Below are 27,577 nucleotides of genomic sequence, written 5' to 3'. Positions count from 1 at the left end.
GGTTGTTTTTCAATGGTGGATCGCTTGATTTGAGAAACTGAAAATCCTGATGTTGTAGGAACATGAATTCAGAAATTGAGCCCCACATTAGTAAAAAATATGAAATCAAAAAGAGACTGGGAAAAGGGGTAAGTCAGAGAAAGTTGTATTTGATATTATGTATACTTTATGCTATAATACCTTTGTTTCGGCGTCATGTCATTCCGACAGAATAGCTGAAAATCGATGTGTTGAAGCTTGCATTTCTAAAATATATCTTAGGCGATTCTTCAATATCTGCACCCCACGCTACTGATAATCTCATGACGGGGCATTTTATAATTGTTCTTATTGGAAAAGACAATATGAAATCATTTTTGTAAATCATAAATAAAAATTTTAAAAACTTTCAGATCGTGGACTGACGTGTTAGCGTGGGCGTACCATGATTCAGTTGGAAAGAGCTAGCGATTGAAAATAATTTCATAACATTGCATGCATTCTTCTTCTGTTTTGGATCGATTTTACAGTGTTAAAATATTTTGAAGGTATCTTTTGAAGATGTATTATTGTTGATACATAAGTTTTGTAATAAACTTGCTGTGCAGGTGCTTGCTGTGAGAGAATAAGAAATGGCAAATTGCCAATAATATAGTAGGAAAAATCTGAAATAAACATGTCCTGTCCCCACATGGCCTCAATCAAGCAACCTCTTGTGTACTTCTACGTAAATTGGACGAAGAGAAATTCCCACTAGCCAGATATGGTTAACAAGGACAGGAGAAAATTCAATTAAAACAATTGATATAGTATGCAAATAATCGTTTCAGGAATTGCTCTGAACAATTTCCTTGTTCACTTTCGCTATGAAAAATTAATAACCAGTATTGACTTTCTTGGCATACAGTACACTTTTCTAAAGAGAAACTTGCACTAACTGAGACTGAAAAGGGTTTACGATATAAGAAAGTTAAATTTATCTTGCCTGGTAGAAATGTATATTTTAACGATCATCAAATGAGCACTGTATATAGTGACAACCAGGCATGCTTTATTAATTTATTTTACCAAGCTATGAAACCTTAAGCTATAACAGTGAAAGTCTTAAGTGAAATTCAGGGAAAATAATCCTTGAATGTTTTAAAATGCAAACATCTGTGTGACCAAAATTTTGGATGCACATAACACCTGTAAATTGTTTTCCTTTCTAGGATATCATACTTTTTATGAAGTCTTTGGTTTGGTTCAGTTGTTCATGTAATGTTTAATATAAAATGCTAAATGAATATTACTTCCATCATTTGACTGGAGCTTCATTCTAGATTTCAAGATGTCACTGAATTCTCCCGTTTCTCTGTTGGAAATTCAATTATTCTAAGAGAAGACATTATTTATTTCAATGCCTCCGCCAGGAATCAAATACGGAACCCCTAGTTAACTAGCCTTATGCTTAACCAATCAAGCTAAAGAGAAGTTCTCTCTAGCCGAGTGTTATATTGCGGCTAGTATTTTACCAGGGTTACATACTCCCCTTCCAGGAAATAACTTGTTCTCAAGTTTTCAGGGGTTAAAGTGATGCTGGTGGGGCATGGCTAAGTACTATTCCCGGGTCCCTAAATGGGTGCCAATGTAGCAGAGATCATTATTTATTTCAATGCCTCTGCTAGGAATTAAACCTGGGACCCCTGGCTTACTAGTCTGATGCTGAACTAATCAAGCTAAAGAGAAGTTCTCTCTAGCCAAGTGGTATATTGCGGCTAGTTATTTTACCAGGGTTTCATTATAGTGAAGTCGCGATTCCGTTTCTAATTTCTAATAAAACTTGCTGTCTCTAGTGTAATAAAACTTAGTGAAAAGACTTCTACAATCATTACTGATATTTATGATTATATTTCTAGGCCTATGGGATCGTATGGAAGGCTGTTGATCGGAGGACGGGGGAAGTGGTTGCTGTTAAGAAAATATTTGATGCCTTCAGAAACCAGACAGACGCTCAGGTTTTTATCAATGATTTCTAAATACATTTTTATATATTGATTTTAATTTTGTTTTTCTTTCCATGTTTAACTGAAATACTTTCATATTTTTTATGTTCGTAAAAGTTGACTCTTAAAGTTATGGGCACCTTTTTGGGGATTATTGCTTTGTATCTCGTGATAGAATTATGTGGTAAATGTGTATTTAAATGCCCTGGGGCATACCTACAATTTTCCTCTCCAAAGAAATATAATAAAAGTCAGTTTTAAGAGCTGTGTACACTATTTGTTTTAGTAAAAAATGAAGATGATTTTTATTTCACATCATTGGGTTCTATGTAAGAATTTGAGTATGGCTATATTTTCTGTGCCATGGTCCACTGATAAGTGTTTTTCACTATTTTTTTACAGCGGACATTCCGTGAGATAATGTTTCTGCAGGAATTTGGAGACCACCCAAATATCATTAAGCTGCATAATGTTATTAAAGCTGAGAATGACAAAGATATCTATCTAGTGTTTGAATTTATGGGTAAGTCTTAAAAGTGAGATCAAAATCACTCAACTCTGTGTATGATTTTATCAGACCATTACAAGGGAGGAGAAAATAATGCAGGTTCAATGTTAGTATGATTTGCATTATATTTTTATCTGAAACCAGTGGCCTTTCTTGACAGGTATTTATAATATACAGGTGATCTTTATGTAGAGGTAAAATATTCCCATAATTTGCATTACATTTAGATCTGAAACCAGTGGCCTTTATAGACAGGTGATTTGTTATGTTTGCAGATGGCCGTTAAAAGCAGGTTGGACTGTAGTTGTTTCTACATTAATTAGTTTTTTTAAAGCAAATGAAAATGAGATATTTGTTTAGAAAAATTGTGATGTCAGCATATTAAACAGTATTGATAGCATTTCATAGCATTTACTATTGAAACTGTAGTAGATGAAGGTGGGCTTATTAGCAGTCATGGACTTATTGTCTTATAAATACAGTTGTTTCCTAAATTCATGGCAAAGTCAAAGGTCAAATCTGACAAAATATCTTCATCTGTCAAATTGTAATGAAAAAAATGTTTGCAGTTGTTTTAGAACGTGTAGATACTGAAATTTAAGTCTTTCTTATTTTGTTTTGACAGAAACTGATCTCCATAATGTGATCAAGCGAGGCAGTATCCTGCGTGACGTACACAAACGGTACATTATGTATCAGCTTTTGAAGGCTACTAAATACCTCCACTCTGGCAATGTAATCCACAGAGATAATAAGGTAGGTACTACGGGGTTACATATATGTATCTTGTTTGTCCTGTAATCTTATGTGATATGTTTTATACATTTTATATAAATTGTCTTCCAAGTTCATATAAAGGCACAAACATTTTTTGGTCTGGAATTAGTTTTCTTTATATTCTGCATCTGTTACAAAATTAAATAGGGGTTGAATTTAGTGTTAACCATGATCATCCATTGCGTTAATCTTCAGTTTAAATAGTGTCTTTAGAATCTCTCAACAAATTTACTTCATATTTTACCCCATGGTATCATTTTTTTTTTTTTTAATCTTAAACAAGATCTATAGAAAAACTAAGATTGGATGACTGGGTTTTTTATTTGCAGAAATGTATTGGATCTATCAAAGTTAAAGTTATGTCAATGGTAAAAATCAGAAGAAAAAAACAACTGTTTTCACATTTTATAGTCATAAACCAATTTTCTTCTGTGTTATTTGCATGTATTTTTTAATTGTGTCACCAGCCATCAAATGTGCTTCTGGACAGTGACTGTGTGGTAAAGGTGTGTGACTTCGGATTGGCTCGTTCCCTCACACAGATAGGGATAGACGCAGAGACTGGAGACCCAAACCTTACAGAATATGTGGCCACTCGGTGGTACAGAGCACCAGAGATCCTGTTGGCATCTCATAGGTACATATATGGCATTAAGTCTTGCTTTCAATGCCTCTCTATCTAACACTCTGTAAACTGCTTTATTTCTGTGTGATGTAATGCCCTGTTGTCATTAATTTATATATGAATTAACCTTTAGATGTACTTTACTAATGCATAAGTAAATATAGGTCACAATGACCTGCTCAGCCAATTATGGTCAGACTTCATGTTCAGCTTTTTTCGCCATCAAAATTTAAACTAAGGCTACATATATGTTGTAAAACAGAATTTCTACTTTGTTGGATGGTCTGATTCATGTAAATATGACTTTGGCTTATTAACTTATTTTTGCCATTGCTAAAATTCTTCGGTAATTTTATGCCATTCAATACTGATTTACCATTTCTTGTGTTTCTTTAACTCAATTCATCATGCACATTTCTTTTAAGTGTCCTCTGCACTTTTATCTTTAATTGCAATAGGTACACCAAGGGTGTGGATATGTGGAGTCTTGGCTGTATACTTGGAGAACTACTAGGAGGCAAGCCTCTCTTCCCAGGCTCCTCGACACTCAATCAAATAGAAAAAATCATGGCTGGTATCCCACCACCAACTAGAGAAGGTAAGATATACTAAATAGTATTAGGCATCCCTTGGTTAATTGATAGAACCTGTTACTTGTATGTGTCAGAGGTTGATTAATTGTGGCATTAAACAGATATTCTATACTTGTATGTGTCAGAGGTTGATTAATTGTGGCATTGAACAGATATTCTATACTTGTATGTGTCAGAGGTTGATTAATTGTGGCATTAAACAGATATTCTATACTTGTATGTGTCAGAGGTTGATTAATTGTGGCATTGAACAGATATTCTATACTTGTATGTGTCAGAGGTTGATTAATTGTGGCATTAAACAGATATTCTATACTTGTATGTGTCAGAGGTTGATTAATTGTGGCATTGAACAGATATTCTATACTTGTATGTGTCAGAAGTTGATTAATTGTGACATTGAGCAGATATACTTTAAAAAAGCTCATTCGAGGCAAATTGGAAATCAAGATGTAACAGAATATATGCCAGAGACTGAAATAAATTGATCTCAGATATTACAGAAGAGTGGTTCTGTTGTACATGATTTTAGTCAAAACTGCTTAAGCTTTCGCAAGAAGAACTTTGCAGTTCTAAATTATTATCTGATGAGATTATCTCCCTTTGCTGTTTCACATCAGAAATTAAGACAATTAGCTGTAGTGTTATTTCGTTTATGACATCGCTTGATGTAAATGTCACATAAAATTACCAGACAGACTGGATTAGATAAAGAAAACATTGGCAGAAGCTTTACAGATTTCAGAGAAAAATTATCATTTCACCAAACAGGAAGGGTTACATACAAAGCAAGAGGGTGGAATCCCTTTCGGTCTTTCTGTCTGAGACCTAAATCAACCATAAAGTTCTTTCTTTTACAATAATTTCAAGAGTTTAATGTATGATCTTCACCCACCATCTTTTGAAAATAATTTAGATAACTATTGAGAGATGTTTTATTTCTAACTCAGAAAAGGAAATAAGAGAGAGAAAAAAATTCAATATGATATGTAACTGAAAGTTTTTGGTATTATAAATAGAAAAATTCAGTTTCAAAATTTTTATTCTCTTTTTTTTTTAATTTTATTTATTTGTTATAATTCTCAATAGCCATTTATTGTTGTTAATTTCATTATGCATTTTAATTCTAGACATTGAGAGTATACGATCAGCCTATGGTTCCTCAGTGTTAGGAAAAGCTGCAGTTAAGTAAGTATAGTTTAAATACAACAGAATACACTGGTAGGTGTTAATCTATTGATACCAATTAAAAAATTTGATAGAGGAAATTATGAAGACTTGCCATTAATTAGGAAGGTATTCAGAGACATTTTCATTTGAAGTGAGGACATGTGATAATCAGTGTGAGGAATTAAAATGACACTTGTTGAAATCTTACTGTTGGATTATTTTAGTTTTTGACTTTTCATGGTTTTATATAATGACAAAAGTGCAATGAAATTTTCATCCTTCTAAATCAAATTCTCAAGATTACTTTGTTTAACAAACCCAATATAATACATTTTTCTCTAGCAAGGCGGTGAACAGTTTTAAAATGTACTTTCACAATGCAATTCAGGCATTTTGAATGACTTTTCAACAAGGCAAACTACTAAAGTACTTGAATAGATTTGTTTCTTTTACTGTGTCATTACTAATAAGGTTTTACACATGCACATTTTCAGTTTTGTTGAATCCTTTACTTTGCAGGCCTAAGAGAAGTTTTGAAGACATGCTACCAGAAGCTCCAAAGGAAGCCATAGACTTATTACGACGACTGTTACATTTTAACCCAGACAAACGTATAACTGCTGACGAAGGGCTACGCCATCCTTATGTATCGAGGTTAGTTTTTATAGCTGGGCAGTGGGGTAAAGATAATGATCTGGAAGTGCATGTCCACTATCATTATAATTTCTTGAACAGGGTTTTTATTGTGGCTTTTTTGGGGGCTGGTAATGGGCCCCATTTCCAATTGAAATTTTTCATATCTAAAGTCACAAAAATTCAATTAACTCCTGAAAATTCCTTCCTGATTCACAAAATTTCATCCCAAAATTAGGCCAAAATGTTGCATCCCAAAGCAGTGGAAAACCTTGTGAAGGAAAGGGGGCATCACCCATCCAAACTTCTGGTTAAATATCCTGATCATTTACTGACTTTTGTAAAAACTAGAATCAATAGTTTGAAGCCATCTCCTAATTTTAAAACAAGCTGAAATGGGGTTTTATTTATTGGTAGAGATGTTTGTGTTTGGATATGGTGTTTATGTAATGCTGAAATGGATAATTACTGCACTACAAAGCAGTACTTTAACTGAAACCATGAGGATATTTGTGACTTTTTTTATCCTGATAACATATTTGCTGAGTAGAAATTTTCTGTTGCAGGTTTCATAATCCATCAGAAGAAAAAAGTATAGATTATGATGTGGTCCCTCCCCTTAGTGATGATGTACAGTTAACTGTCGACGAATATAGAAACAAGTTATATGAGGTATAGTAATGGTGTACACTGAAAATGAAGCTTAAGAAAATTTGTGTAGTTAGCTGTGTACAGGTCTTTATATTGGTGCCAATAATCTTATTTACACAGATGTTAATATCACTCACACTGATAACAATATCAATTACATAGATGTCAATATCACTTTTACAGATGTCATTATTACTTCAACAAATGTCAATATCACACAGCCATCAATATCCCTCACAGACGTCAGTATTACATCAACAAATGTCAATATCACACAGCCATCAATATCCCTCCAACGTCAGTATTACTTCAACAAATGTCAATATCACACAGCCATCAATATCCCTCACAGACGTCAGTATTACTTCAACAAATGTCAATATCACACAGCCATCAATATCCATCACAGACGTCAGTATTACTTCAACAAATGTCAATATCACACAGCCATCAATATCCCTCCAACGTCAGTATTACTTCAACAAATGTCAATATCACACAGCCATCAATATCCCTCACAGACGTCAGTATTACATCAACAAATGTCAATATAACACAGCCATCAATATCCATCACAGACGTCAGTATTACTTCAACAAATGTCAATATCACACAGCTATCAATATCCCTCACAGATGTCAGTATTACTTCAACAAATGTCAATATCACACAGCCATCAATATCCCTCACAGATGTCAATGTCACACAGATATTAATATCACTTACACAGACATCAATATCACACAGACACCAATATCACTTACACAGATGTCAATATCACACAGACACCAATATCACTTGCACAGATGTCAATGTCACACAGACACCAATATCACTTACACAGATATAAATATCCCTTACACAGATGTCAATGTCACACAGATATTAATATCACTTACACAGACATCAATATCACACAGACACCAATATCCCTCACAGATGTCAGTATTACTTCAACAAATGTCAATATCACACAGCCATCAATATCCCTCACAGATGTCAGTATTACTTCAACAAATGTCAATATCACACAGCCATCAATATCCCTCACAGATGTCAATATCACACAGACACCAATATCACTTACACAGATGTCAATATCACTTACGCAGATATAAATATCCCTTACACAGATATAAATATCCCTTACACAGATGTCAATGTCACACAGATATTAATATCACTTACACAGACATCAATATCACACAGACACCAATATCACTTACACAGATGTCAATATCACACAGACACCAATATCACTTGCACAGATGTCAATATCACACAGACACCAATATCACTTACACAGATGTCAATATCACACAGACACCAATATCACTTACGCAGATATAAATATCCCTTACACAGATATAAATATCCCTTACACAGATGTCAATGTCACACAGATATTAATATCACTTACACAGACATCAATATCACACAGACACCAATATCACTTACACAGATGTCAATATCACACAGACACCAATATCACTTGCACAGATGTCAATATCACACAGACACCAATATCACTTACACAGATGTCAATATCACACAGACACCAATATCACTTACACAGATGTCAATATCACACAGTCACTGATATCCCTTACACAGATGTCAATATCCCTTAAACAGATGTCAGTATCCCTTACACAGATATTAATATCCCTTATACAGATGTCAATATCCCTTACACAGATATAAATATCACTTACACAGATGTCAATATCACTTACACAGATATTAATATCCCTTATACAGATGTCAATATCCCTTACACAGATATTAATATCACTTACACAGATGTCAATATCACACAGACATCAATATCACTTACACAGATGTCAATATCACACAGACATCAATATCACTTACACAGATGTCAATATCACACAGACACCAATATCACTTCCACAGATGTCAATATCACACAGACACCAATATCACGTGCACAGATGTCAATATCACACAGATATTAATATCACTTCCACAGATGTCAATATCACACAGACACCAATATCACGTGCACAGATGTCAATATCACACAGATATTAATATCACTTCCACGGATGTCAATATCACACAGACACCAATATCACTTACACAGATGTCAATATCCCTTACACAGATATAAATATCCCTTACACAGATGTCAATATCACACAGATATTAATATCACACGGACATCAATATCACTTACACAAATGTCAATATCACACAAACATTAATATCACTTATACAGATATCAGCCTCTCTGAAACAAGTGTCTAATCTTTTACACAAATTTCAGTTAAAATCAGTTTCTTTAACAATATAGGATAAACTATTTACAGATGATTATGCAAAAGAAACAGGAGCGTCGGAGGCGACGTCAGGAGATGAGGAGTGCCCCTCATCCAACTCGTGTACGCACAGAAAGTCCCCACCCTCCCAGTGAACCATACCACAAGGACACCTCTCCCAAAGGGGCATCCCCAAAAGTCTACAACAACAAACATGCAGGGGACGGCCCGCCACAATCCGCACCTCAACACCACTCATCATTTTCAGGTGAGAACAAGTCATACTTGCATGTGTTTGTGCTGGGTCACATGATCAAGTCCATGATTTCATTGCAAAGATGGTAATGTTGTCTGAACTGTTTGTAAAGCAGTAAGCAACTAAAATATTGTAAGTCACAAAATGGATTTGATATTGTGGGTGTACATATTCTATGTAGTTTCATCATTGGTGAAGTCAGTTTTGATATTAAATATATTCCAACCCACAGATGATACAGACAAGAAGAGAGGTATTCACAAACCAAAATCTTTGTAGCATTGAACATTATAACCATTCTGTATTTTGATCTTTAGCCTTTGGAAGAACAACACATGGTGATCAAGGGCCTCCACAATCCAAGTCGAGAAATGCCCGACGACCAAACAATGAGAACATGGAGAGAGCAGCGACGAATGCTGGTGTAAGTATAATTATCTTGCTTTCATTAATGTTAACCTTGTCTGTTATGCAGTGTATGTTACATTTTCTGACAATCACCACCCTTTCAAGTCTTCGTCTGTACCTACCGTCTTCTGATTCAGTAAAACTACTATAGGCAGAGAAACATGCATTGTACTTTACTTTTGTACTATAATAAATCTATTCATTTGCATCTGGTTTTTGAATTCGCATAAATATCTGTAAAAAGATATATTTCACCTTGAATATATGTCTGTAGCCCAACTTCTATTTTGACCCTAATTGCAAATGGATGAAATACAGCTATTTTGTCCCCGCGGCAAAATTTCACACATTTCAATGACGAGTGCTACCTGGCAATGGGATTACGATAGCCTGCTATCATAAGCTTTGTGTTACGGGGTTAATTAATGACTGGACACAGATTTAGATTTAATTGCTTACCTACAAGCCATGATCTTTTATCAAAGATAATGGGACATCGTGTGATGTTCACCGCGGCCATTGTGGTGATGGCATTTAGTCAGGTCTAATTTACAGAATTTTGAAAACAAACGAAAGAAATTTGATTACTTGTATGATGATTTCATTCATTCCCAAAGCATCACTTTTTAGTTTTAAGCATAAAAACAAGAGAAACACAGTGATTTATTCAGGTAGAAATATCATGTCAACAACTAGATATAGCCATGGACATGAAAATATCAATATAACCCACCACACATTATTCAAAGTCTTGATGTGTCAAAGTTTTTTTGATAGTCCATTGAACTTCGAAACATCAAAGTTTGACTGTATTTTTAAAACTCAAGTCTGCTAACTTCACACATCCCAAGACCAAAGTATAATCAAGAGCTACTACTACGTTGGTCTGTTTAATTTTTTTTTTTTTTTTTTCCCGACTTCTGGCTGTAAGCCTCAGATCTCTGATCCAGTTTCCGAACTCTCTGACTCCTGCCTTTAGGCCTCAGACCTCTGACCTACTTTCCAAGTGCTCTAATTCCCACCTTTAAGCCTTGGATCTTGGACTCAGTTTCTTGAGCGCTCTGACTCCAGACTTAAGGCCTTAGACCTAAGTTACAGCTTCTAGATCCTTCTAACTACTGAAAATTCCTGAAATTCTCAAATCTGGAGCTAGTTGCTTGAGATCTCTGACCCAGTTGCTTGAGATCTCTGACCCAGTTGCTTGAGATCTCTGACCCAGTTGCTTGAGATCTCTGACTCCTGCCTTTCAGCTTCAAACCCAGCCTGCTGTATGTTTCATCAATCTCATCAACTTCACACCTTTCTTTACCTCATATTCACCTACACAGTTGAAGAACTTTCAATTTGTTCGACCCATCAATTATGGTTGTAGCAGTCAATGATACTCAGAAGTTTGATTTAAACGTTCAAGACAAATTTAAGGAATTTTTTCTAACAGAAATTATAAAACCCATCAGGTTGAAGACTGCATCAAATAAATAAAACAGGATGAAATTCTAGGCTTATATAACAGTTTCTTGTTAAATCTGTTTAACCAAAAATAAATCACTTTATTTGACAGAAATGCATTATTAGACACAGATTAGGTATTTAGTGTCATTGTTAGTAGTAGAATTTCTTTTTTTCCATTTTAAAAGAAAACATGGGAAAGGGATATGGAGCAAATTGACAATCTAGTGCCCTATGATATGAAAGTTGAATGAAAAGTCAGAAAAAAGAAGAGAATTTAGTGACTTGATATCATTGTATTAGTACTTTAATTTGAAATAACGAAATGGCTTGTCATCTACAACAACTTGCTTAATATGTTGAAACTTTCAAAGGAAAATCTAATGTTCACTACACAATAACAACTCCAGTGTGATTTTTATGTTAGTAACATATCACAGGAAACATAGCTGTATGTTTTTGGTAAGGGTATCAAAAACTTCGCTGAAATTGAAAAAAAAAAATTCTTCGAACAATGGTGCTTTATACTAGTAGCATACTGGTCCACCAAAGCTGTCTAGAATTAGAAAGTTTGTTTCATGTTACCTCAGGTGAAGATCTGAGGTGCATGGTTCCACGTTCCATGCCCATGACTGGTTGTATTTCTTAGAAAGCTTTGAAATGGACCTGTCTATACATGGTTGTGACTTTTGATAAGACATTTTACCCTAATTGCTCTGGATGGCATGTGACAGGCCTCCCATGTGTTTTTCAGTAAGGTACCCACCAGTTAATAGATGGAGGTGCTGCCTTTAATGATTTGGGCTGTTCACAGGGTATTAAATCCAACAAATAAACAAGAAATCGAAACACATAAAGATATCACATGATCACGATATATACAGTCCTCTCAACTTCTAAATGACACATGTATTATGGTCATTTTACACATTATTTACTCTGAAACTCAACACTAACTTTCGCTGTAGTATTATTTATCTGTGATTTCAGTACAACATTTGATATTTCTAATAAATTAACAGTTTGAATGTTTAACAGACTTCATGACTAGACTTCCATAATGCAGAAACTTGTAGTTTGTCCAGTGAAAGATGAAAAAATGATGTAACACTTTAGATAACATACAGTATTTACATCAATTACATTGTATATATAAAGTTATATACTATGTACTGGAGGATTATACCTGAAGAGAAGAAAAGTTCAGAAGTAAAAATTGAGTGGACATGGACAATCTGATGTTATATTCTGTAGAATCATTCAATTTTGAAGGGTGTTTATTTTCATTGATTTCTTGGGTATTCTTAATTGATTTATTAATATGTCCACGAACTGTCATAATTACTGCGAGTGTGTTCATAGAAATGTACTTATCAACATAATCAATTGTCCATGTAATGATGTTTTTTGAAGGAAAGAACACTAGAATTGAGCCCAAGGAAAATGATCGATTTTACAGTATGTGTTATACAAATATAGTACAGTAAGAACTGAATGAAATCAAATATAGTAAATCATATAAAAGTCATGATAGATTAAACACAGGTATACACACAGATGAATGACAAGTCTTATTATAAATAGCTCTTACTTTCTGTCCCAAATAATACCACTACAGAGTGTTGTGGCATACAACTTTTTTTGTGATTCTTACACATTGAAACCTGTCTATAAAGACCACTCAAAGAACCAGAGAAAATAGACAGGTGGTCTTTATATGAAAATTCAAATTACTTTAATTGGTATTATATTGGGACCTGAAACAAGTGGCCTTTATAGACAGAGGGCATTTACATAGGGATGGCCTGATAGACATGTTTAACTGTACAATATTATTGATAGTGCAAAAACGTGTTATTTGTATGGTAACTTTGTAGTTCTCAAGGTGTTGATATTTGTTTAGATAACTTTAGATTTCCAAAGGTTTTTGGTTTTGATGCTTATTTGGTGATGACTTTGGTGCTTATTGCCAAGCTGCATTTCTATGAAGCTTACTAAAAGCTTAAATTGCATGGATCACTTTTAAGCTTTTAAGGCATCACATTCCATTTGCTTATTGGATAATCATGAAGCTTTAAAACTAGAATTTTCCTAATCATTTTGCCTGGGCCACCTTGGAGCTTTATATGGAAATATGAATTTTCTTGGTCATGTGGAACCCCTTGAGTTCTGCGGGTTTTTTTTTTCAATTTGCTTCAATTATTTTTAAGAATTCTTGATGTTTAATTAGTCTTGGTCACATGACAGTTTAATTGGGTGATTTATATTGCCTTGGTCACTTTGAAGCTTATAAGGTGTTGACTTTATTTAGATGGAGATGTTTGAAGTCTTCCTCAGATCTCAAAACCCTAAAGTTCAGATGAATCAGTTTCTGTATGGCCGTAATATGCCCAAGGTGAGTGAGAGGCTTGACAGTGATGCTGTGTATGTCTTAAATACTAAATGTACTCACTGGTAGTCTTTGTCAGACAGAAGCTTAAAAAGATGTGCTTTGGGTTTTTTTTTTAAGGAGCTCAGCATTAAACATATAATATATGCCATTGCTTAGCCTATAAAAGGTGTTTTGATACTAAAACACAACTAAAACTTAAACTGCGTTTTTTGTGGTGTGGTTGCATGCTCTTGTGATCATTATTTGAGACTGTCAGCTTCCTTTCATCTGCCAAATTCTGAGCAATTTATGCAGTTTTCCATACTAAAGTGTGGTAGGCCATGTTATCACTTTAAAGTACATGTACATGTAGTTGTATGCTGTGTTTTTGACAAAAAATATCAATTCCTAAATTTCTGTTAATTCTGATACTAATCAAGAGTTGACAGTGGCAAATTAGAAAATATTATGGATGCCACTAGCAAGTTACAGAGTATTCCAGGTGCCGCTGGCAAATAACAGGGTATTCTGGATACCAGTGGCAAACTAGTAGCAAATACATTTGTTTAAGTACCAATTTTGATGATTATTAGGGAATATCCTTAATGCTAGAGGGAGAGTTGAGAATATTTCTGATACCAATGGCGAGTTCGAGAGTAATTCTCCATGCTTATGGCAGATTAGAGAATTTTCTAGTTGACAATAGCAAATTACATTCAGATGCCAAGAGTAGGAAGTTGACAGTCTCGTCAGTAATTAGACATTGCTACCAGTGTGTACTGTATGTAAGATGTAATATACACTGTCAGGCCATCCCATAGGAACTGAAAGCATGCTACATGTATGTTATCCTAGAACATTGACCTGGAATAGATATAGCTCTAGGTAGATAGTTAGAAATAGTTTGTAGTTTTCCCTAGAAATCAATTTGTCACTCTTAGTCTTTACCAGTACATGGTTTCAAAATTAAGTGAAGGAACTTTATAAAGCTTGTAATCCAGCACACATTTTGTGCAACTAATTATTCTTTATTATGTGAAAGTTCTACACTGGATTGCAGACTGCTGTGTCCCTATGTAAAGGGTATTGGTTTCAGTTGGATAATATATAACTGAACACACATGATTAATTGATTATTGATTATAATGAGTTTTATACATTAACTATGAAATACTTTGACTTGTTTGTTTCTCTCATGGAAAATTGGAAAAAAAAGACACACAAGTGAATAACACCGTTTAATAATTTAGGTTTAGATACATTAAAGCCAAACAATGAATTAAACTGCATCATACAGCTGTTTCATCTTTCTAGGACATGTCATTGAATGCTAAGGGGCTAAATTTTGAAGCCTAGGAGATGTGAAAATCCAAAGTAATGGAAAGAAAAGTAAAAACTTAGATGGGAAGGTGCACTTAGCCCCATAATTCAGTGTCATTGATTAAAATCATACACAGTGTTTTAAGGAGCTTGCATTTGTCATTATTTGTATATCATACTTATTAAGTACCACAACATTTCCTACATTGATCCATTTTCCAGTTGTGGGTCCATCACTACAGTAACTTGAAATTTAATACGACTGATTAACAAACAGTGTATTAAGATAATTATTAATAACCAGATTAATTATTTTCCTTTCTGCTGTGGCAATTGCCTGAATCTGAACTTGGCTGTCATATATTTGATCTTGGTCATTTTATGTTAACAACTTCTGACATATCTCTTTATGCTTTGCTTTTGTTTTTTATTTTTTATTTTAATTTTCCTGTTTTTATATTTTTTGTTCATACTGGCCTATCAAATAATCAGAATTTACAGTATAACATTTTTATTATATATGCTTATAGGGTAGATAAGTTTTGTAATTCAATGTTTTTTACTGTCAAAGTTATTATGCAGATTTAATGAGAAGTATTTCATGCTTAGGTAGACAAAGCTAATGTTATCTGCACTTTACGATATATGGCATGTTTTTTTAAAAGTCATGTTTGTGAACAATATTTATTCGTTTTCAAAATTTTAAATGACTATTTTAGGAAACAGTACCTTCTAAACTTTAATAGGTTTATCATAGACTTGTTTACTGTAAATATTTACAGAAGGTTAGATTTGCCAGTTTTGTTTGATAGTATATATAGCAGCTAAAGTACAGCTTCATCATCCATTAGACTTTACCTACACCTCGAGAAAGGTGTGTAGGTAAAGTACAAGCTGTTCAAACAACAAACAACAACAACAACAAACAACAAACAACAACAACAAGAAAGAAAAAAAGTAAAATTCATTGACTTGATAACACAAACTTAGATTTTTCACTTACTTCATCAGCTCATTGCTGTGTATAATAGACAGATTTTTCACTTACTTCATCAGCTCATTGCTGTGTATAATAAACAGATTTGTCACTTACTTCATCAGCTCATTTCTGTGTATAATAAACAGATTCGTCACTTACTTCATCAGCTCATTTCTGTGTATAATAAACAGATTCGTCACTTACTTCATCAGCTCATTTCTGTGTATAATAAACAGATTTGTCACTTACTTTATCAGCTCATTTCTGTGTATAATAAACAGATTCGTCACTTACTTCATCAGCTCATTGCTGTATTGATAAACAGATTTGTCACTGAATTCATCAGCTCATTGCTGTGTATAATAGACAGATTTGTCACTTCATCATCTACCATTGAAATGCATAAAACTATGTAGGTTGCTGGTATACCTGGTACATATTTGCAAAGAGATGGCATGAACAAATATATTTCATCTGGTTTCAGTTTATTTAACATTGAAGATCAGCAGAATTTGTAACAGTTGTATTAATACTTTCTTCTGTGGTTTCTGTGAGCAAACTTTTCCAGTCTTGACCAAAAAACCTTTTTTCTGTTGGATATTATATAGTTACTGTGTATTAACTCATTGTACTGAAATCTTCTTTGAAATTCTCGTTTTGAATATAAGTTTTTATCAAAAGTTTTGCTTCTTGTATTTTCTATTACAAATTTAACTACATGTAATTTCATATACATTTTTTCCCCTCATTCCTTGTTTTTTTTTAATTTACATATTCATTATTTTCAAATATGTTTTTTTAGATGACACAGGATCCCTACCCCGCCATGTCAAAGAACAGACAAGCTTCAGCCCCAGCCGCTTCACGGATGGGCAGTAGACCAATATCTGGTGCATATGGTGTAAAGAACCCAACCATTACAAGAGATGAAAAGTCGTCCGGCCTCAGTGTAACTAGCTCACGAATGGTAAGTCTCACATCCTTGTGAACTCACTGTCACAGTTCTGTGGTTTGATAAAAATACCTAAGTAATGTTTTCTGTTTGTATCAATAGCTGTTCCTAAAAATGGTTTGTGCAGGGTTTGATATAAATCATCAAATACTATCACCTAATGACATTCATTGCAGCTGCTTGTAGGGAATTTAGTAAAATAACTGTTTAGTTTAAAAATGTTAATATGAAAACTAGTATCTTCAATAATAAAAGAACAAGTTTAAATTCATGAATAGATTTTGTTCACATTTTTTTGACTGAAATTTTATACATACATGAAGCAAAAGGTTGTGGCTTATAATCGGGAAAATATGGTACAATTTTATTAACCCAATATCATGTAAATTGGGTAAATTTTAACAAAATGTATTAACCTACCAAAAGGTAAACATCTGTCTGAGTAGGGGAAATAAAACAATTTCATGGCTGATTGAAGTTCCGGAAATATTATGTATTTATATTCAAATATCAATATCACCAGTTGGATAATGTCATCAACACTTATATATTTGGTTTTTTGCTTTGTTGTGCTTTAGTTTAATTTGACCTATGTTTGGTTTTAACTAGAGTGAGATTAAGATTATTTCTAATAAAGATAAATATAACATATTAACATTTTCTTTTAAGTCTTTTAATCATTGTAAAATTCTGTGCATATTATTCACATATACTGTATTCCTTGATATATAGCCAGTTTGTTATAAAACCAACAATTCCTTGATATATAGCCAGTTTGTTATAAAACCAACAATTCCTTGTTTTCCTCATTTGAAATACAGTGGATTCCACTTTTCATCAATTAGGAGAGTCCAAACATTTTTGACAGAGTTGTTTTTATTATTTTTTTTTCACATCAATTGTGCACTCATTCACCATAGCATAACTTAATTCTGACTTAATGACATACATTCTGATTTCTTATGTCTCATTATAAAGAAATCTCCAATTTAAAGCAGGAAAAATCTTTGCTATATTCCATCTTTGTAGCCTTATGAAGGATAGAGATTAAAAAGAACTCCAGTCGTTTTCAAGGTTGCCATTTAGAATATATGTAAGGACCCCATTTCATTTGAAAAAGATAACATTTTTTAACATTCAGTGTATGCTGTCATGATATTTATGTATCAATATGTCTTCTGTATCACTGGAAACATTTCAAAGTTGGGATTCCCTAAGAGGATCACAATGGATAAAAAGTGACATGCAAGAAACAGAAAAACAAATATCAAAGAATCGTATGATGTTGAAATAGAAATGGGACTTTTGACCTTTATTAATAATGGACTTGATCCCTCTTGATACCTTTCACATTAAACCATAACTTCTGGAAATAATTTCACATCAGTCTCTTTCAAAAAAGAAAAACAAAAACCTAAATAAGTCATTACATTGCTAATTATTTTAGATAGAGTAATAAATAAAGACTTTCAACCATATTGATCAATCATTCTGTTTTACATTCTTTTTATTAGAGTGTGTTTTTATATTATTTAACAATCATTTTTTTGGTTGGGATTTTTTTCACTAAAATTGAACACCAAACCAATAAAAGCAATAAAATTTTACAACTATGTAATCATCAAATTACTTATATGTTATTTAGACAAATGATATTCATCATTAATCTGAATACTTAAATGAACAAATACTTTTTGTCTTTTATTTCTTATTAAGAGTTATTTCCCTTTGGTTATTTTTCGGTACATATTTAGGTTGATAAGGAAAAGTTTAAAGCAAAGCATACACCAACACTGGTAGCTGTTTTAAACATTTTCAAATTATTTCCCCTTTGTCAGTAAAACATTTAAGAGACTGAAAAATGTGATGTCAGTACTCTCTATTCTAAATGATATTCTAAAAACAGGAAAAGATATGTAATTAAAAGGTAAAGTTTTCTGGAAGTTATCTGAGGACAATGTGAAAAGGTGTAAGGTCAATGTTTAAAATTCTGAATCGACAGGCAGGGGCCTCTCTAACTTTTCAATGCTGTAGTTTAAACTATATTCTTCCTTCTTGTTCCATGTTCTATCCCAGTCTCTATCCCCAACCTCTTACCTGTAACAAAACTTTGTGTTTTATTTAAAACCTATTTCCACCTAACTTGAATTAAATTATGAATCAGTGTATTGGAGTGACAGAGAGATGTTGAGGAAGTGAAGGGGTGGGGAATGTTACTCTTTATAAAACTATAGAATTATACCTTATACATGTATCTTTCATTTTACTGTGATCACCATTTAGATTTGTGTGTTGTTATGCTATTCACATAAACACATAACTTATAGAATTGAAGTAGAAAACATATTATTTGCAACTATATGCATATTTTATTCCATTTTTCAGATCTGTAATTTTCTTGCTTTAAATTCTGTTTAGTTTTGTCTTTGACAACTTCCCATTCTTGCATAGAACATAACTTGAAATTTTCATTTCATGAAAAATATGATGTCTTCACTCTCCACTATTGGAAAAACCCTGGAATCCTGAAATATAAAAAATAAATTCATAGTATGATGATACGTTCCACTGTATTTCAAATGCTAGCTGAGGGGTGAAAACAAACTGTATTTCACCTAATGTGTTCGTGTACTTTTCACTTATCCTAGTTGGGAATTGGCAGATTGCTTTCTTGTGCAATGGACCCCCTTCCTCCGATAAAGTCCAATTTCCATGACTACCACGAACCCTTTGATGACTACTATGTAAGTGAGGGGTTGACTTAGATATATCTGGCTCTTAAGCATTCAGAACGCACCAGAATCTTTTTATCATCAGTTTGATCATCATCACTTTCTGAAGATTTTCAGACCAACCATATGCATAGTTATATAGACTTATTGTAGGTTTAGATGAATGTTTTTCACCAAATGATTTTTTGATTCAGTATTTCATGTCTGTTCTATCAAATTGTTTAGATAACTGGACATCAAACAATCAGAAATGAAGGAGAAAAAGTGATACGTTTTATTTTTCACAAAGAATTTAATTTTTCACTTCAATTATTCAGATAAAGATATTAATTTTCTGATAACAAAGATACGGTTTCCTATGATATAATGAAATGACAGATGAATCTTTGGTTAGGTGAAGTACTGATTTTTAGCCGTTCTGATATATTACATTTAGTAGGAACTGACTGGCTTTATACTTTGACATCACTATAGCATGTTCGGCAGAATTTTGACATTCCTTTTTCTTTCAGATTTTGTAAAGCATGATTTTTCTCTTTACCTATTACATTTACATGTTAGTGTTAAATGTAATTTATCCCTTAAAAGAAAATTTTGGTTTTAAATTTACCAACTGAACATTACAGGTATTTATTTCTGAATTTTTGGGGTTAAAAATTTGAAAATTGTATGAAAATGTATAGCATAGTTTTTTTCTACATTTGACCAAAATAGATTTATGTTTAAAAATTTTGGAGGAATTTTTCGGGTCCATTGCTTGATCAGTACCTTTTTTTTTTTGCTAACTTCCCTGTGTGACTTTAAATATCCTTAAATGTTAACTGACCAGTACTAAGTAGTGGACAGTATCCATTTTATTAATGTCTGGCTTGTTTTCTGGGTACAAATCCTGACCAGCTACTGACCATTGTATAGCCATGATTTTAACATGCTGTAGTGATAGTGTGCTAATTTTCTTGACTTCTATTTATCATCTAAATTCTTCCTTCTTACATATATGTATAAGGCTGTTATAGTTTTAAATGTTTTGCATCATTTCTGGCAATAAATCTGTTTTTGGTAATAAGACCGCCTATTTTGAAAACAGTTGTGTAGAAATTTCAGTACCTACTTTTTCAACAAGTTGGTCTATTTCTGTATAAAATTGTCCCATGAGTGATCTTTTTGACAATTCAGCCTCTTTTTATCATTATGAAGGTTGCAGGATTATCAAAGTTCCATTTCATGTGTCTCTGTGGGTAATGTTACAATCACGTCTTGTCTTTCCTAATTTTTTTTTCCTTCTGGTGAAAGAAAATTTTTGCTTTATTTTTGATATCTAACTCTAGCAATTTTTCACCACAGTTATAAATTTCACTTCAAAATTTCAAGTACCTTGATGAATTTGTACATTTTTGAAGTTTTGTTGGAAAAATTTTGAAAACTTCATTAAGGTAAATTTGGCAGCCTTGTATTCTATTTTCTTGGTGTATATTATATGTTTTAAGGAAGTTTCTTTATACACTCTACTAATATCTTCTCTTGCTTGTAGACTTGGCATTATGCAGGCATTTCTGTAGAGCTTTCTTTAATTGAACTGGGGTGAACACTTTGCCATATTAATGCCTTTTCTAGTAAAATTTTTCTCATTAGCATGCATGTTGGTAAGATTAACACACAAAAACAGCAGACCAGGATGTTGCTTGTCTTAAGCACCAGTGCTAGTAAATTTTATACCAGGACCACTACAAAAAATGTATTGCATGCAAGTGTCTTGCTAAGGTGATAGTTAATGGTTTCCCTTTTAATGTCTATATATTTCATGAGTATGGCAAAATCTCAATTTTTCACAGGTATGAAGCATGAGTGAAAACTGTCTATATATTCTGTCATACAAGTGAAATATGTATGATATTTAACAGGAAACTATTAAATTTTCTTTTTATTACGTTTTTAAAAGAAAAAAAAACAAATGAGAAATTAGACTGATCCAAATACAAAATTTATGCCTGAATAGGAAAATCTGCAGATATCAACTGGTTGGTCAAAACTATGAAAGTTATATTATCACTGGTCAAAGACGCTGGTAAATTTTATCATCACCAGTGATGATATGAGATTTTTGATATCAGAACTGCAGTGATATGTTTTAAGCAGATTGATAGATTCCTATATTTCACTGGCTGTAATGAATTGTGATTCTGATTGATGTATAATGCTGGAAAATAAAATATCATGGTCAGATTTTCCTAGCTTATTACAGCTCGTATCTGTAGTTGTGAATAGTTGTCTGCATTGAATTGTGCAGATGATATTTCACAGCTTTCCAATGTTCAGGTTTATATATCAACAGAGAAATCAGAAGTTGTTAACAGTCTTTTTAACAATATTTGATATTTTCATTCCTGCATATGTCTGTTTATTTCTTGTGTCTATATATTCATTAACACTCCCCTTTTTCTATTTTTAGTTTTATATATAAATATATATTTTACTGTTTATTTGAATTGGAAGGTAGACTTAACCTTGAAGGTTCACATTGTTTAATATCAGTAATAAGGAAATTGTCAAGACTTATTTTCTTCCTGTAATTTATGATTGTTATCTGACACACTGCTCTTTGCTGTTGTAATCTGTAATGGATGGAAACTGTTATGTGTTTTAGGTACCCGGTCAGCGACCATCGTCAGCAACCAATCAACAACAGAGAAAACCATTGTACGGCAAGAAACAGTACAGCAATGCAATCAACAACCCGTCGTCAGGTGCACACAAGGCTTACTTCGGCAGTTACAATCAGAATGTCGGCACCATCTCCTCCACGGCTCTAGCATCAATTCAAGGGAAAAGGTCATGAAAGGTCACCGGCAACATCTGACAGGCTTCAAAATTTTATATATATGTCTGCATTTGACATATATTTTACCAGGTTTAAGCTCCTTGTACTTGAAAATAGACGGTTTTATTCAGCTATATCATTGGTTGAATATATAAATGACCCATCATCAGGTGATTGGAGGCTTTTGATGTGGTCTGATTTGACCTTTCCACTTCATTGAGAACAGGTCAATTTTGTCAATGTGAAAATAAGTAAAGAAAAATGCCATTGAGCACTATTTGGAGGTGAATTAAAAAAAATGATCAGGAATTGGTTGCCAGTATTTTATCATTTGATTTATGATTTTTATCATAAGATTTGAAAATTAAAAAAAAATATATATATATACTATATATTTGATTTTGGGGTTGACAAATCACATTTTCATTTGGACTTTGTCACAAAAGTGATTTATCTGTTTCTGAGGTGCAACATGTTTTGATGTCTCAAATTTATACACAAATAATGACTTGGTAGACAGGGATGGGCTCTGCCTGTGTTAGTTGTAAGATTACCACATCAAAGTATAGAAAATTTAGAGATTTGTACTTAATTATTGAGAGAGGATTACCTGTGAGTGCGAATGATGCGGAAATTGAAAAAAATAGTCTTGAAACAAGACATATGTATTGAGATAGAAGTCTGTTTTATCAAAGAGATTATTTTATCATAGAATTTTTCTTACGTACAGTAAGAAGTCTTTTTTATAACTCGTCAAATTGAAGACGGTTCCAACATTCCTGTAACAAAGTCATAGAATGAATGATCTGTTCTTACAATAAAGGAATGAGGTGCAACTGTGAATAAAGTTGGTACATCCCATGTTGATTTAAGGATCACAATGTCAATAATACATTTCTGTTATTTTGCTATTTAACTGGACTTAGTTGTCGGGATGTGCTTCATTATAGCTATGCCAATCCGTTTGGTGGGAATTTTAAAGGTCCCTTCTGTGGAGTTTTGCATTTCTCAGGAAACGGACCGATCATTGGCGATATGGTTTCGTCCTTGGGTAAGACATTTTACTCTAATTGGTCTGGATGTCATGTGATGGGCCTCCTGTTTGTTGTTCAGTGAGGAATCCACCAGCCACTGGTTGTTCATGGGACAATAAACCAAGCAAACAAACAAATCTTTGGTGAAATATATTTCATTGTTTTTTCAGTAAAATTTAGAAATAAGTGTTATGCATGTTTAAACCCCTAGGACTATCGCTAGTTAGATAAAGTGTCCTAGCAAGACGTATTGTCAGCCATCGTAAATTCATTGACTTTTTAATGCTTTGATCACATTTATGTCCTCAGTCTAAGATAGAAGGATGGAATTCCTCTCATACAGGTCATTGTGTCATGTACCGCTTTATACTCCAAGGCCATGGGTATGGTTCACTGATTTAGTGTATTTGACCTGATACGCTGACATGCTCTGATAGGTTTGTATTCCTCACCTTTTCACGAGAGGAAAAGATGGCTCCAGTTAATCAAAACCCATTTAAAGATTTCTTTCTTCACCAATCTACAAACATATGAACCATTTTGCCAGTTAGCTACAAAATATGGCAGAGAGTTACATATTCTTTACAAATCTATTTTTTTTTTTTTAACTTCTATGAAAGGTTTGTCTCCCAATGCATTTTAGTGGGAAATTTTTCCCTGTAAGTAACATCATAAACTGCGTCCTTCATGTTTCTGTTATGATTAATGTTGCACCCGTAAAGTTGAGAATGGTATTTTACATTCAATGAGTCATGTCGTGTGCAGATTAACAAATTCAGACCAGGGTACAAGATTTGTGTGTGAACTGTGTTCTGTGTGCAGTACTCTGATCTTTGGCGTGTTTGAAATAGGTCTTATTCAAATGTTAGAAATTAGTCAAACTATTAAATACATACATGTTTGATTTATAGGTTCTGTATGATCTTGCTTTTAAGGAGAAGAATTATGTGTCAGTAAGAAGGAGTGTTTGTAAGGGCGTACACCAAATATTAATTGTGTGATCAGACTTGATTATGATGACAGAGTGTTGGAGTGATAGTGAGTTGTTTAAATACAAAACCTGAAGAGTGCTTATGGGGTTACTTTTATATTTTCGAAAAGCTGAACCATTTCCTTCTGTCCTCTGATTTTTCCTCAGTAAAGATGGAAAAATGAAAAAAAAAAATGAATGGTGAGAAAGATAGAGGAAAAAGACTTCAGATGAAATTGAAGGTCACAAAAATTAAAATTATTCACATTTGAAAACGTTGATGGCAAGGAATTACACAGAACAGTTTGAACTAGGTTTTTGCTGAAAATGTGTTCATTAAAATAACCTCGGTAGAGTAAAAGAATAAAGATGTGAATGTAGAAGTGGAGATAGGGCTTAAGTGTATTACTGGAGGGTATGTATGTTAATGTACCAACATGTCCAGCACTTATTCAAATGATATGCACATGTTGGAAGTTCACTATATTGTTGTGAGAGTATGATTTTATTTAAAAGTATTGTTGATTTTTAAAATATTTTATTAGAACTACCCATAGTGTGATAAGTGTTTTATGTATAAGCATCACCATTTTTGCCGTCCAAGATATATTATATATATATATATAGGTATAATTCACACATTGTATACCATGAACAATATAACCATGCAGTTTTATTGTGTAAAATATTTACGTACATAGAGAATACTGTGTGCTGAGAGTATATTCTGGTGTTGAAAGATTAAAATTTATTTGTTTACACTGTCATTCCACATGTTTGAACCATTCCAGCAGTTATCAATTGCGTTTCTTTGATTTTTTTTTTTTTTTTTTCAGTTTTTCACATTTTATTCTCTTTAACTTCTTATTTAATTCAATGATCAATTATTTAAGTAAATGTATCATAATATCAATTTAGGTTTTTGTGTAGTTACTTTTCATTTTTTTCTGGTTTTTCCTTTTTTAGATTTCACTTTGATATTTTATACATGATTATGTTTGATGAATGAAAAGATTAAGATACCTCTATTGTTTTTGCCTGCTTTTCATGTACCTAACTTTATCCAAATACAATGTGTCAACTGCCGTCCATTTCTAAAATATCTCTTTAAATAAAAAACCTTGATTTTCTCTTGCTGTCAGGAGAATGAATTTTACATTTTTAAGTATTTATTCATTCCTTATTTTTGAAAACTTTGACAAAAATATCATTTTTACAGCTGGTCTCCAGATCACAAGAATCATTAAAAAGCATTTAAAATTATTTGTAGATAATATTATCTTGTATATACATAGATGTGATATTTGTTGAGAAAACTAATTTAAATAGGAAAACACTACATGTCATTCACAATAGACTTTGTGAATATTGTATTTTGTTAAATGAAGTTCAAGTCTATTCATGATTATGTTGAAAATCTACCATTATTAATGTGATATTCAGGGTTTTTGGTGGGGTTTTTTTTTCATCCGATTGCAAATCATTTTGAAAAAAAAAATCAATTTAAAACATATAAAAAGAAAATTTGATTTCATATAATAAGATATTCAAAATTTGGGAAAAAAATTATATGAAATTAAAAAAGGGAAAAACTGTTTCAAATAAAAGATATACGTACATTGTATATAATGTTGTGCCATTCTACTTGATTTTGACAGCAAAAGAATATAAAAATGAAAATAGAAATTTGAATAGATTTTGAAATTGCAGGAGAATATGCCAAATGTAATATATACAACAACATTCCGTCCCAGTATTGTTGTCCTGTTTGACTCTTGTCCTGGATGAGTCATTTATTGAATTATGCATGATTCATTGTGATTTTTATGTGTGTGTTATTTATTGGAAATAATTTATGATAAATGTTGATTGATATATAATTCATCTTTTATTTCTTAATTTCAAATTCATACATTCACAATATCTGATAAATATCTGTAATGTCAATGAATTTACTAGAACTGGATGTAAGAAACCTAAAGCAAAAGGATTGTAATTTTCAGGAAAGTCATGAACCAAACTATGGTTTTCTCTGTTTGTTCTTTTCACTTTTCATGGCATCTATTTTCATCTTATCATATCATATAGAGGCCCTCTAAAACATAACCTTACACGGTAAATAATTCATCTTGTCACTAATTATTGTAATCTGTAACATTAACTTTGTGTCAGACATACATCATCATTTGTATGTTAACTCAGTCCAACATTGATTTAAGGGGGTAAGCAGGCATCTTTTATTTTTGAAACATATGTAAACTATTTCACTGTGCATCCAGTAATCACATTTCACTGATGATACCTGTACATGGTGTTCATATTTTCAGTATAAGATTGTGATATATATTAAATAATTTTCATGTCCTTTTCATTCATCCTTCCATTCATAAAATATAACTGAATCATCTTTTGGTCAGTAAAGTCGAGATTGAAGTATCTAGCTGTTATATGACATTAAAGCTAAGAGAAGTATCCCACTCATCTAGATATATATACTGGTATATGTAGGTACAGTGAATATGATTTATCACAAGGAGTATTGAAGTAAGATTTGTATGTGAATACTCATAGAAAAGCTAACACTGTCACTTTTTTCATTTTAAGGTTGTATGTAATGATAAAGTCTTGCTGACTTCTGACAGTCAGACAAATCTTTGTGTAGTTCACTGAGGATCTGTATGTTTTAGGATGTTACTTACGATTTGTCTGGTCTAGGTAATTTAACTAATGGTCTGACAAGTCAGAGTGTAGTTTACTAACAGTCTCGATCGTGTGTATGTAGGGTACAGGGCAGCCGTGCTCGTCTGTATGTAGTGAACTGACAGAAGGTCATTGTCAGTTTGCTCATCTGTATGTAGGTCACGGACAGCCTTGCTCATATGTATGTACCTCACTGTCTTGCTCATCCAAATGGAGGTCACTTTCAGCCTGACTCATCTGTGTGTAGGTCCTTTAAAGCCGGACTCATCTGTATGTCTGTCAGTGCTGGTTCATCTTTATGTAGTTTACAAGACAACCATCACAATCCTTTTCTTGTGTCTTTCTGGTTAAGCTTGATGCTAGATGCCAGAAATATTTACAAATT

The 27,577-nt window shown here is 32.8% G+C and overlaps 1 protein-coding gene across 1 annotated transcript; it reads left to right on the top strand.

Annotated features, from left to right (window-relative positions):
* The first annotated feature begins 62 nt into the window (after window positions 1–62).
* LOC132557005 (extracellular signal-regulated kinase 2-like) lies at window positions 63–22,794 on the top strand. The gene is made up of 15 exons (XM_060221470.1): window positions 63–128; window positions 1,878–1,976; window positions 2,367–2,487; window positions 3,098–3,228; window positions 3,717–3,886; window positions 4,333–4,472; window positions 5,598–5,655; window positions 6,157–6,291; window positions 6,837–6,942; window positions 9,255–9,471; window positions 9,777–9,877; window positions 13,628–13,711; window positions 16,789–16,953; window positions 19,587–19,682; window positions 22,315–22,794. The coding sequence occupies exons 1-15, from the start codon at window positions 63–65 to the stop codon at window positions 22,504–22,506; spliced, it is 1,881 nt and encodes a 626-aa protein (XP_060077453.1). The 3' UTR covers window positions 22,507–22,794.
* The last annotated feature ends 4,783 nt before the right edge of the window (window positions 22,795–27,577 follow it).

Source organism: Ylistrum balloti, unplaced genomic scaffold, assembly GCF_031769215.1.
Source record: "Ylistrum balloti isolate Yb309-2 unplaced genomic scaffold, AGI_CSIRO_Ybal_v1 Utg370612, whole genome shotgun sequence".
Lineage (NCBI taxonomy): Eukaryota > Metazoa > Mollusca > Bivalvia > Pectinida > Pectinidae > Ylistrum > Ylistrum balloti.
The sequence above is the reverse complement of the archived record's forward strand: the minus strand, read 5'-3'. Positions and strand labels throughout refer to the sequence as shown.

Bases quoted from the DNA above. Each gene is read 5' to 3' on its own strand.
- LOC132557005 (XM_060221470.1), top strand. From the start codon at position 63: ATGAATTCAGAAATTGAGCCCCACATTAGTAAAAAATATGAAATCAAA. The intron at 129-1,877 runs GTAAGTCAGAGA...TTATATTTCTAG, and splicing joins AAAAGAGACTGGGAAAAGGG to GCCTATGGGATCGTATGGAA. The intron at 4,473-5,597 runs GTAAGATATACT...TTTTAATTCTAG, and splicing joins CCCACCACCAACTAGAGAAG to ACATTGAGAGTATACGATCA.